The sequence below is a fragment of the Prionailurus viverrinus genome, chromosome C2 (genome assembly GCF_022837055.1).
Source record: "Prionailurus viverrinus isolate Anna chromosome C2, UM_Priviv_1.0, whole genome shotgun sequence".
Classification (NCBI taxonomy): Eukaryota; Metazoa; Chordata; class Mammalia; order Carnivora; family Felidae; genus Prionailurus; species Prionailurus viverrinus.
In genome coordinates, this window is record NC_062569.1 from 6,421,118 (window position 1) to 6,434,156 (window position 13,039).

The following is a 13,039-nucleotide window of genomic DNA, read 5'->3' on the forward strand; positions in this document are numbered from 1 at the left end:
GCAGCCCAGAGCCCAACCTGGGGCTTAATCTCATGAACCGTTGAGATCATGACCTGAATTCAAATCAAGAGTTGGACATTCAACCGACTGAGCCACCCAGGTGCCCTGCTCTTCCTTTAAAAAACAAACAAACGAACAAAAGACAACAAAAAAAACCACAAAAACATTTTTTTTTAACATTTATTTACTTGTGAGAGACAGAGAGAGTCAGAGCTTGAGCAGGGGAAGAATAGAGAGAGAGAGAGGGAGACACAGAATCCGAAGCAGGCTCCGGGCTCTGAGCTGTCAGCACAGAGCCCGATATGGGGCTTGAACCTGGGAACCGTGGGATCATGACCTGAGCTGAAGTCAGACACTCAACTGACTGAGCCACCCAGGTGCCCCTTCCTTTTTCTTTTTCTTTTTCCTTTTCTTTTTCTCTTTCTTTTTCTCTTTCTTTTTCTTTTCTTTTTCTTTTCTTTCTTTTTTTTTAAAGATCATTTATTTATTTTGAGAGGAGAGAGCATGCATGCAGGAGGCACAAACAGAGAGGGAAAGATAGAATCCCAAGCAGACCCAGCGCTGTCAGCACAGAGCCTCACACGGGGCTCTAGCTTAGGAACTATGAGATCGTGACCTGCCGAAATCAAGAGTCGGACACTTCACCGACTGAACCACCCAGGCACCCCAATAGTTTGTTCTTTTTATTGCTTGGTGGACCACAGTTGGCTTATCCATTCATTTGATGAGGGATATTTGGATTGTTTCCAGTTTTTTATTATTATCAATAAAGAGGCTGTGAAACTCACACACAAGTCTTGGTGTCAGCATAAGCTTTCATTTGTCTTAGAAATGAAATACTCAGGAATGGTTACGTTGTAGGGTAGGTTTTAAAACTGTCAAATTCTTTTCCAAAGCGGTTGTTTTAATACAGTTATTTTGTTAATAGGCATTGCAGGTACTTGGTACATAATTTGAAAGAAACAAAAGGCGTGCAGTGACAAGTCTTAATTTTTCCGAATCTCATCTGTCCCTCCTGCCCTCCTCGACAGAGAACTTTCATTGGTTTTTGTGTATCTGTCCAGTGTTTTATATCAAAATATAAGCAGATGTCAGTCTTGTCATTGTCTCCCTTGTTTCCAGATAAAAAAGTACGGTACACGCCATTCTGTACTTTGGTTTCTTCGTTTCACATAATTTGCCTGTGTTTCCACATCAGTACATAGAGCTTCTGTGTTCTTTTTTATAGGATGCATAGTATTCCATTGTGTAGATAGAACTGAAGGACCTTAGGTTTTTGCAGTGAAAAGTGAGTTACCTTACAGACATGTGCCCGTGTATCTGCAGGATAAAAGTTTGGAAATCGATTGCTGGATCAAAGAGCAAATAGATGTATGATTTTGGAAGATGTGGCCAGCTTGCCTCCCATAGGGATTGTATGGATTTGTACCCCACCAACAATGCATGAGAGTGCGTTTCCCACAGCACCGAAATGCGGTGTGGTTGTTAAAGAGTTTTAGTTCTGTGCCAATCAGAGAGGTGAAAGTAGTCCCTCTATGTGGATTTACTTTGCATTTCTCTTATTATGCATGAAGGTGACATCTTTTCATACGTTGAAGGGCTAGTTGAATTTTTTTTTTTCTGTGAAGTTTTTCATGACCTTTGCCCATTTTTCTGATTATTTCTAGGAGCTCTTCAAATGTTAGAGGAATGATCTCCTCGTTAAATGAATTGCAAATAGGTTCCCCAGATTTTTGTTTGTTTTGATTTGCGACTGGGTCGTGGCCACACCTGGGCTTTTGTTTCCTGTGCCACCGAACTTCTCAGTCTTTTCCTGTTGCTTCTAGATGTTGAGTCAGAGTTTCAAAGGCCTTCCTCATTCCAAGATTGTGAAGGAATTCACCGCTGTTCTCTTCTGGTTCTTGTAAGAGTCAGTTTTATATAAAAATATTTGGAGTTTATCTAAGTACATGGCATGCCATTTATTTCCAGCTTCAGTCTTTTCCCGATGACTCTCCAGTTTTGACACCTTTTTTTAGAAGTCTGTGTTTGAGATGCCAGCTTTATATGCTAATTTCTGTGTGTGTTTAGGTCTTTTCCTGAGTGTTTTCTTTTGGCCCATTGATTGGTGGGTCTGTTCATGAGCTAGTAACATGTTGTTTTAGTTATTCTTGCTTTACAATATGATTTAATATCTGGAATTGTTGGTCCCTTTGATTGTTCTTCATTCTCAGTTTCCACGGCCATTCTTTCTTGTTCTCCCCCCCCCACCCCTTAATTTTAGATAGAGAGAGAATCTTAAGCAGGTTCCATGCTCAGCACAGAGCCCAACATGGGGCTCACTCCCATGACCCTGGGATCATGACATGAGCTGAAATCAAGAGCTAGATGCTCCACTGACTGAGCCACTCAGGTACCCCTCCTGTTCTTTTTTGATAATGTACTCTAGAATCAGCTTTTAAGGTTCCAGAAAGCAAAATTGTTAATATTTTTTTGAGATCATTATTACATTTATAAGTTAACTTGCAGAGAATTGACAGCTTTGTGAGATTGAGTCTTCCTAGCTAAGCGCACGTTTTGTCGTTCCATTTGTCCGGGGCTTCTTTTGAATACTTCACATGTATTTTCTTTTGTTGATTTATTTATTTTGAAACGGAGAGAGAGAGAGAGAGAGTGAGAGAGAGAAGAGGTGGGGGAGGGGCAGAGAGAGAATCCCAAGCAGACTCTGCCCTGTCAGTGCAGAGCCCAATGCGGGACTCAAACCCACAAACTACAAGATCATGAACCCGAGCCGAAATCGGATGCCCAACCAACTGACCCACCAAGGTGCCTGTACTTCACGTGTGTTTTAATATATTTGACATGTGGATTGTGCATGTTGGGATATATTGCAGAAAAGACCATTATTCCCCAGGCCCTTTGCGATGTGACTTGGTACCTCCTTCAGTCAAGAGATGGAGTCCTTTCCTGACCTGTTGATTTTAACCAATAGAGAATGTGAAGGAAGTACCATTGTGCCAGTTCTAAACCTAAGTCTCAAGAAGGCCTTGCTGACTTCTGCTCTCATTCTTGGGACCCTGTCTAGCCCCCACGTGACCAAGCTCAGGCCAGCCTGCTGGAGAATGGGAGACACGTGGCCAAATCGCCCCCAGATCCCAGCCAAGAGAAGGGGCAGCCAGTCTTCAGAAACAGAGCCCTGTAGCTACTCACACCCGACCCCAGATGCATGGGTGAGCCCGGCCAAGCCCAGCCTGGTGACCGACAGAAATGTGAGCCAAATGAGCTCGGTAGTTTCAGACCACTTAGTTGTGAAGTGGTTTGTGACAAGGCAAAACCACCTGGTACATATAATGGTAAACTTATTTCTAACTGTCGTATCTTTTTACTAATGCACATGAGGAATTTTGTAGCAGAAACTGACCAGTGATCTACTAGACTTATTTCCTTCTCCTCCTGGGTATACTCCTGTCTTCCTGGCAGTTATGTTCAGCTGTGTGACTTGAGTCCTAACTGGGAGAAGATCAACAGGCCTGTCTGTAAGACCTAATCCATACAGCCCCCACTGCGACCCATCCGTACAGCCCCCACCGCGATCCTCTGCCCTGTTCCTTCCTCGGCTCTACGGCTAGATGCGAGTGGCCAGGGCAGCCTTGAAAACCAGTTGGAAGATGAGAGTTGCTGTCGTCCTCCTGGGTCCCTGAATAACTGCAGGGGACAGAGCCCCCTCCTCGTCCCTATCATGCCACTGATTATGCTTTACAGGAGTGAGAAGCAAACTTCCTCTGTATCAAGCCATGGAAATTTTGTTTTTTCCGGAACTAATACAGAGAATCCCTCATCATAGCCTTAAAGAAAGAAAGAAAGAAAAGAAGGAAAGAAGGAAAGAAAGAAAGAAAGAAAGAAAGAGAAAGAAAGAAGAAAAGCTCTTGTGACAGAATTCACATGCCAAAGAATTCACTCTTTTCAAATGTACAAAGGGCGCCTGGGTGGCTCAGTTGGTTGGGCGACCCATGTCGGCTCAGGTCCTGATCTCTCAGTTTGCGAGTTCGAGCTCCGCGTCGGGGGTCTGTGCTGGCAGCTCGGAGCTTGGATCCTGCTTTGGGTTCTGTGTCTCCTCTCTCTACCCCTCCCATGCTCATGCTCTGTGTCTCTCTGTCTCTTAATAATAAATAGACATTAAAAAAAATTAAAAGTAAATAAATAAAATGTACAATTCAGGGGGCAGCTGGGTGGCTCAGTCAGTTAAGTGTCCAACTCTTGATCTCAGGGTTGTGACTTCAAGCTCCGCCTTGGGCTCCATGCTAAGCGTGGAGCCTACTTAAGAAAGAAAGAAAGAAAGAAAGAAATGAAATGTCCAGTGCAGTGGTTTTCAATATATTCACAGAACTATGTAACAGTCTCCACTCTTTAATTTTAGAACGTTTTCATCACCTAAGAAAGAAGCCCTGTATCCATTAGCTGTCACTCCCTATCTCTCCTCCTACAGTCCTGGCAACCAGTCTACTCTGTCTCTATGGGTTTGCCTATTCTGAACATTCCTTATAAAGGAATTTATGTAATGTGTGATTTTTTTTAACAAGTTTTTTTTTTTTTAAACTTTATTTATTTTGAGAGAGAGAGAGAGACACGGAGAGAGACGGCAGAGAAAGAGAATCCCAAACAAGCTCTGCACCATCAGCGCTGAGCCCAATGAGGGACTAGAACTCACCAACTGTGAGATCATGACCTGAGCTTAGATCAGAGTCAGATGCTTAACTGACTGAGCCACCCAGGTGCCCCAACAAGTTTGTTTTTTTTTTTTAAGTTTATTTATTTTTGACAGAGAGAGAGAGAGAGAGAGACAGAGCATGAGTGGGGGAGGGGCAGAGAGAGAAGGAGACACAGAATCCGAAGCAGGCTCCAGGCTCTGAGCTGTCAGCACAGAGCCTGATGTGGGGCTCGAACTCACAGACCGAGAGATCATGACCCGAGCCGAGGTCAGATGCTCAACCGACGGAGCCACCCAGGCGCCCCAACAAGTTTCTTTTTTTTTTTTTTTTTTTTTAAGTTTATTTATTCTGAGAAAGGGTCAGAGAGCATCAGCGAGTGAGGGGGAGAGAGAAACCCAAGCAGGCTCTACACTGTCAGCTCAGAGCCCGACGTGTGGCTCGATCTCATGAAGCATGACATCATGGCCTGAGCCGTCATCGCTTCACTGACTGAGCCACCTGAGCGCCCCTTTTGTCTATGGGAAAGTTTGCTGCTCTTTTTCACTTTTTTCCCTAACAGTATCTTTTTAAAAATATCAGTATTATTGAGTATAACTTGTGTACAAAAAAAGGGCATCCATTAAAATGTACAATCTCAGTGCCTTTTGATAGAGGCAGACCTATAGCTGTGAAAGTACCACCAAAGTCAAGATACAGACCATCTGCATCACTCCTAAGATTCTTTGTGCCCCTTTGCATTCTGTCCTTTCCTCCCCCACTGGACTTGGGAAACCACAAAACAGGTGGATTTGCATTTTCTAGCAAGTTATATAAATGGCATCACGTAATATGTACTCTTTTGTGTCTGGCTTCCTTCGCTCAGCACGATCATTGGAGATTCATCTCCCTGCTGGTGTGTGTAACACACGCACCACAATTTATCCATTCACTTGCTTAGGGATACCTAAGCTGACTCCAGTTTTCTACTGTTACAAATAAGGCTGCTATGAAAACTTGTATACAGGCCTGTCTGTGAACGTATACTTTCATTTCTCTTGGCTGGTAATTAGGCATAGAATGTCTGGATCACATGGTTATCTAATAGTATCTTGGTATGGATTTGGAGCCTGTTTTCGTTTTGAGTTTTGTTTTGTTTTTGTTTTTTTTTAAACTCATAGTTGAAAGGGTTGGATTTTGGAGAGGGGCCCAGGCAGCTAACTCTCCAGGCTTGCAATCCAAGGACTCCCTGGTCTGAGAACCAAGAAGTTCTCCCGCAGACACAGCACTTCTGTAGCACATGCCTACCCCAGCGGGCTTGGGAGGGTTTTAATCCCGCCCTGCGCCTGCCAGTTCCCTCGTGGCCACAGTGCCAAGTGACACCATGCCTGCCTTCCAGGGTGAGTCCTTCCTCTTTAGAAGGCATATTTTTGCTGGTGTCTTCTGAGAATCGTCACCACTGAGCAATTGCTGGGACTTCTCTTTCCATCTTGCCAGCACTGTTCAGTCTTGTTCAGTTTAGAGTTCCCGTCGAGGTTGCGGAAAGGGCATTTCTTCTTCCATTGGAGGGATCCGGGGTCTGCCCCCCACTGCGCCCCTGCCCAAGGCTCTGCCGACACTCTGTCTTATTCTCCTTGTAGGACTCAGGGTGGAGTTCACGTTCACGAGGATGGGCTGACAGTGACATCTCCAGTCCTGATGTGGGTCCGGGTAAGCATAGGGATCCCTGACCTTCTCCTGTCCCCAGCCTGTCTCACTGGCAGACTTGCTGATTTACTGCGAAGCCCACTGTTAAGACCAAGTCTTCACTGGGAAATGGAGTCTGCATGGTTCCTAAGGCTAGACTCAGCCTCAACTGGTCCTCTTGAGCCAAGAGGACACGCACAGGGCTTGTAGGTCTGGTGCTGAGAACTTGGCAAGTCCTGCCAGTGAGTAAGCATCTTCAGAATGCCGCCTTCCCAAACTGTTGCCAGACACTCTGCAGGCAGGCCCTGTGGCCTCCCTTTTACCCCGAGATCCGGACACAGCACTGGTGTCTTCGTGCTCAGCCCCCAGAATCCTCAGCTCTTGAAGCAGGGGAACTTCTCAACGGTAGCTTATGACCTGACCAGCCAGGTTCCGCTGGACCCCAAGACAGGCCTGCCTGCTCAGGACCAACAAGAAAGGAAGATACCTGTAGCCAAATATGGGCGACCCGTGAAGCCACAGGACCAGGGGTATGGCCAGTACAGACCAGCATAATAGGGCTGGAGTCTGCCTCAGGGGTCCTGAGACCCTACAACTGGGAGCCAGCTAAAGGCTGTCCTTAATGTGTCCACCAAAGCCTGTTCAGGCCTCCAACACTGGTCTAAGCAATTAATTCCCTATACTAAATTCTTTCTGTTAGGACGATTGGTGTGATTTTTAAACATTTTATCAACTTGACCCTGACTCGTACTGGAGGATTGGGGTAAAGGACAGATTTCCACCAGACAGGCCAGCCAGAATGTACTTCTTAGGGCTGAGCCCCAGACCAAGGGACGGTGGGTGTGACAGGCAACAGTCGATCTAGAGGTTCTACTGATAATGCCGGGGGCTTCTGATAGGCCAAGGCTTTAACTTGGGGTAGTGAGCACTGGATAGAGAGCCAGGCTTGGGGGTGGGGCCACGTGATTCCTAGTCGTGAGCAGGCCCGTCAGGATTGGACCTGTTCTGGCTTCGCCAATCCCCGCTCCAGGGGTGCCCCACTCCCTGCCTGAGGTTTGGCCAGGGGGGCCAAGTTGGCAGCCACAGCCAGGGCTGTGAAAGGAGCCCTCCCGGCATAGGGAGGGGATGGAGGAGTTGGGTCAGAGCTCCAGGGGCTGCTCTGTCCTCAAGGGAATTGCAGCCTAGGGGGAATCTCTAATCCTGCCCTGAAACCTTAGGGCAAGTGTCAGGTTCTTCTGGGCAGCACCATTTATCCCACGCTTGGGTCTTGCAAAAAAAGAAGATTGCACCCAGATGGTAGAGGGTGGAACGGGGGTGGGGACAAGTGGCGACAGTCTCCACCTACTCCTTCCAGCCTGGTGCTCCTGGACGTGGGGAGTCTAGGCCTGGTCCCCACTCTGACGGGGCCGTCTGCATCACTCTTCACTTCTCAGCTGCAGTGAAGTCAGACCACTAGTCCGGTGGGTTGAAAATGCAGAGAAAAGAAACCACGGTATGATCCACCTTGTTCTTGCCAAGTGCTTGGAAGTCACAAATCAGAGAAGCAGAATTTGAGGACCAGTGGTTTCTGGTTCCGTCTATTTAAACTACGTTTACCCTACTTCACCTTTTCGTTTGGTTGATCTCTACTTTGGTTAATTTTTCTAGTGCCTACGTATCGCAGGCCATCAGCTCTTCTTCATCTCCGGGGTGATGGCGAACACTTAGGTTTCAGTGTGGAGGCTCGTGGGCTTGCCTGACTCAGTGGTTCAGGACAGTCACGGTGGGCTCTGTTTGTCTTCTCAGGCTTTGGATATCATCTTGGAGAGGATGAAGGCCTCGGGCTTTGACTTCTCTCAAGTCCTCGCCCTGTCTGGGGCCGGCCAGGTTTGTGTGTAGCAGCCTCCGTGCGGCGTGCGGGGCGGCTGTGGGGCAGTGGTGTGGGGCTCCCCTGGAGGGAATGCTTGTCCTTGAGAGCCACTGCACCCCTGCTGTTGCTGGTAGAGACCCCTACCGCCCTCCTACCTCGGAGGATGTATAGCTTGCCTCCTTGCTGAAGGATCTGAGGCAGTTCGTACTGTGAAGCATTATATGGAACAGGACACTGGGTCAGGCAGAACCGGATAGAGGTCTTCCGGTGGGGTGGGGGGAGGCGTTTGCCATGCATTTAGGATGCCTGCTTTGGAGCACTAGAATTGCTTTTGTGTTTCCTGGAAGCAGAAGCAAAGTTAGAAATTATACTTCTAGGGGCGCTTGGGAGGCTCAGTCGGTTAAGCATCCAACTTCGGCTCAGGTCATGATCTCATGGGTCGTGGGTTTGAGCCCCACATCGGGCTCTGTGCTGAGCGCTCAGAGCCTAGAGGCTGCTTCAGATTCTGTGTCTCCCTCTCTCTTTGTGCCTCCCCTGCTCGAGCTCTGTCTTTCTCTCTCTCAAAAGGAGATAAACATTTAAAAATAAATTTAAGGGGCGCCTGAGTGGCTCAGTCGGTTGAGCGGCCGACTTCAGCTCAGGTCATGATCTCGCGGTCCGTGAGTTCGAGCCCCGCGTCAGGCTCTGTGCTGACAGCTCAGAGCCTGGAGCCTGTTTCGGATTCTGTGTCTCCCTCTCTCTGACCCTCCCCTGTTCATGCTCTGTCTCTCTCTGTCTCAAAAAAATAAATAAACGTTAAAAAAAAAAAATTTAAAAATAAATTTAAGGGGCACCTGGGTTAAATGCCCCACCTCAGCTCAGATCATGATTTGATCTCACAGTTTGTTAATTCGAGCCCCACGTCGGGCTCCCTGCTGTCCGCACAGAGCCCGCTTTGGATCCTGTGTCCCCTTCTGTCTCTGCCCTTCCCCGGCTCGTGCTCTCTCTTTCAAAAATAAATAAACATACAAAATAATAAATAACACAAATACATTTAAAAACTAAAGTTTATTAATCTTTGAGAAAGATCATGCACGCGAGTGGGGTAGGGGTAGAGAGAGAGGGAGGGAGAGAATCCCAAGCAGGCTCTGTGCTGTCAGCACGAAGTCTGACTTAGGGCTGGATCCCACAGACCATGAGACCGTGACCTGAGCTGAAATCCAGAGTTGGACACTCGACTGACTGAGCCACCCAGGCACCCCTAGCTACTGCTTTTATCATCATTGCCATTTATGTAGGAACCCAGAGGCACAGAGGGGCGACGTCACCTACCCCAGGTCACACAGCTGCTGGGAGGGGGAGTCAGGACCCAAGTTGAGCCGTATCCTCTGAATCATTTTGCTCCATGCCTAATTAGCCTATTTTCACATGCTCATCAGAGAGTGCTTACTGAGTTTTCTAAAGCCACCTTCTCTCTCTCCCCCTCTCTCTCCCTAACCCAACAGGAATTTATTGCTCCTGTCCTTGTTAAACTACATGGATTCTGAGTGATCTCACCCACTTCTCTTACCTAAACCTCAGGCTGGGACACCCTCTCCCTCCTGGGCATCCCCCGGCCCCATGGCCAGGTATCCCAACCTCTGTGCTAGACTGAGTGCTCTGTCTTTCCCCAGGGCCACGACCCACCCATCATCCTTGACCCCATGTCCAAGGAGGTCCCCATGTCCCATTGATTTGTTACATGATTCTTGAATCTACCACACCTTCTCTCCAATTTTGCCTCTGTTGCCCCAGGCCGAACGTCTATGATTTTTCTCTGGGTCTCTGCTTCAGCCTCCCTGCCTCCCCTATACCTTCTTTGTGACTCTCCCAAACCCTTTTATACATTTAGCCCTGGCCACGTCACTCCCCTGCTAATCCAGAGTTCCCACACCTCCCCGATAAACCCCAGCTTCCTGAGTACGGACGTCAAGGCCCTGGTGCTCAAGCTGTCCCCACCACCTCCCATCTGAGACCCAGCCCACTGTTTAGAATGCCACCATTCCGGGGAGCCTGGGTGGCTCAGTGATTAAGCGTCCGACTTCAGCTCAGGTCATGATCTGGTGGTTTGTGGGTTCGAGCCCCGTGTCGGGCTCTGTGCTGCTGGTGCAGAGCCTGCTTGGGATTCTCTCTCTTTCCCTCTCTCTCTCTGCCTCTCCCCTACTCATGCTTTCTCTCTCTCTCAAAATAAATAAACTTAAAAAATAAATAAATAAAAAGAATGCCACCATTCCCCACGCCTGCCAACCTCTCACCTGTGGTTGCTCTCTGCATGGAACACCCACACACTCAACTCTCAGCTCCTTTCCTACTAATCATGTCCACCTCTACCCATGAGTGCCCCAGTTGGTTAGATGCCCCTCCTCTGTGTTCCCGCTGCCCTGCCACTGCACATCCATGGGGTTTTATAATTGTATGTTTGTGTCTTCTTCCCTGCGTCAACCCCAGTTCAAGAGAATAGGGACAGTACTATCCTATTCATCTGTCTCATTGCCTGGCATGATCTAGGTGCTCAATAAATGTTTGTTGAATGGGGGCGCCTGGGTGGCGCAGTCGGTTAAGCGTCCGACTTCAGCCAGGTCACAATCTCGCGGTCCGGGAGTTCGAGCCCCGCGTCGGGCTCTGGGCTGATGGCTCAGAGCCTGGAGCCTGTTTCCTATTCTGTGTCTCCCTCTCTCTCTGCCCCTCCCCCGTTCATGCTCTGTCTCTCTCTGTCCCAAAAATAAATAAACGTTGAAAAAAAAAAATTTTTTTTTAAATGTTTGTTGAATGAATGGGTGAGTGAATGAAGGCGTGAATTTCAGATAATATTATGAGCAACATATTTAAGTACAACTTTACAGAATTACCAAAATCCAGACCAATAATTCTTTCTCGGATCCTTCCTGTAAGTTTTGAGGTGAACAGAGCAGAGCTCTCATTTTCTAGAAATGAAAACCAAGTCTCACAAAGGTGATGAGTTCTGTGACTAAGAAGTGGCAGGGGCAGGCTTGGAGCCCGTTTCTTTCGGGGTGTGGTCTGCAGTCTTTCTGTGTCTCCAAAGTGGTAACGGTGTGTAGCCGTGTGAACGTGTGCGTGCGTTTTCCCTCCACAGCAACATGGAAGTGTATACTGGAAGGCTGGGGCCAGCCAGGTGCTGAGAAGCCTGTCACCAGACCTCCCGTTACATAAGCAGCTGCAGGTAACCGTGGCCATGTTGTGGGAGTCTGAGAAAATTCCGTGGGGTGGGGTGAAGGGCCCAAGCCCCTGTGGGTCCTGAAGTCTGGGGCTTTTGTGCATTGTCAAGGGTATAGGAACTTGGCTCGGGCAATAGTGCTGTGAACATGGTCTGCCCTGCCCCCCAACGGGTATCCCTGGTGTCTGAACAGAGGGTGGGGTACCAACAGTCCTCATCGAGGGTCCCTTCCAGTCTGGCATGGCTCCGGCTAGTTCCCCATTTGGGGATCTCCCCATGGGGCGTGCTGCCTCCTGGTGATGCTGGGAAGGCAGGCTGTGTCTTCTCCACGCCTCCCAGCTTCAGATGCCTCCGTGACACTGCACTTGGCTGCTCATCTCTAGTGTTGCCTGCAGTGCTCAGGTGTCCTTGTTAGAACCTTCAACCTCGAGCTTTCTGGGGAGAGACCGCGCAGAGCCAGGCCAAGATTTGGGCACGAAGGGCTTGCCCGTGGGTCTTCCTAGGGCACATGCAGGGAGGTCACATGCAATCACAGCCGTGATTGGCAGTGTAACCGCCAAGGCCAGGGTGGCTCCCAGAGTCAGCAGGCATCGTTCCAGCCTGCGCCTTTGTTCCTCCCCTCCAGGCTTGTTTCTCCATCAGCGACAGCCCGGTGTGGATGGACTCCAGCACCACAGACCAGTGTCGCCAGCTGGAGGCCGCGGTGGGCGGCGCCCAGGCTCTCAGCTGCCTCACAGGCTCCCGGGCCTACGAGGTGCGCCGCACCTGCCACGGGCTGGGGATTAGGGTTGGTCCCGGGAGGAAGGTCCGGTTGCTGGCTCTGGTCCTTTCTGGTCCCTTCTCCCTGGGTGTCTGGGAGGACACAGCTGCTGACCCACCCCCAGGGGAATCACAGGAGACACGTGGGTGTCTGGCCCCTGGGTCTGCTCCCTGTTGTCCTGCCTCCCTCTGCTGCTGGCGAGCCAGGACGGACCTCCTGTTGCCCTTTTCGCAGAAGGGAGCTGAGGCGTGGACGTGGCTGTGCTCCTCGTGTCGAGCGGCCCTGTACGGGGGCGACGATGGCACCTCCGCTTCAGCCTCTAAGCGGGGGCCAAAAATAGCACCCACACTTCGAGCAGTTTTGAACCCGAGAGGAGTCAGTGCATGTAAGGCAGCGCCTGGAAAAGTTCCAAAAAAGAAAAAAAAAAGCCAGCTTCGGTTCCCGCTGCCTTCAGCCACCCTTCCAGGGCCGGCTGCGATTGGCGCAGCTGGGGTCATGTGACCCCTCCTGCCTTGAGAACAATGGGGGGGCGGGGAAAATACCCTGCGCAGGCGCTCTTGGTCAGCTTCGCCATTGCCTTGCGGGTGAGGAGCGAGGCTTATTCCTGGAGGGTGTTGAGCAAACATTTCTAGAGTCGAGGCCTTGAGAAAGCTTCCATTGTACTAATATCCAGAGCATGCTACGCTAACCTCACTTTGTGAGAGCCGATCATTGCACATAGGATATGGATTTTTAAGAATTTGAGCTCTTCTCTGCAGCGATTTACGGGAAACCAGATCGCGAAGATTTACCAGCAGAACCCCGAGGCCTACTCACACACGGAGGTCGGTTCAACGTTCCTCTTTGATTTCAGTCACAGTTGAATTCCTTTTGTAATACTTAACCTT

General features: G+C 49.2%; 1 protein-coding gene across 4 annotated transcripts in view; it reads left to right on the forward strand.

Moving 5' to 3' along the window:
- Window positions 1–13,039, forward strand: part of XYLB (xylulokinase) — a 70,167-nt gene that overhangs the window by 5,775 nt on the left and 51,353 nt on the right. For all 4 annotated transcript variants that reach the window (XR_007155571.1, XR_007155572.1, XM_047874632.1 and 1 more), the window contains exons 3-7: window positions 6,305–6,374; window positions 8,136–8,216; window positions 11,312–11,398; window positions 12,018–12,146; window positions 12,911–12,976. Coding sequence is in view for 2 of the 4 variants with exons in the window: in XM_047874632.1 (XP_047730588.1) it covers window positions 6,305–6,374; window positions 8,136–8,216; window positions 11,312–11,398; window positions 12,018–12,146; window positions 12,911–12,976 (433 nt within the window). In the remaining 2 variants the exon portion in view is untranslated. The remainder of the gene's footprint in view (window positions 1–6,304; window positions 6,375–8,135; window positions 8,217–11,311; window positions 11,399–12,017; window positions 12,147–12,910; window positions 12,977–13,039) is intronic.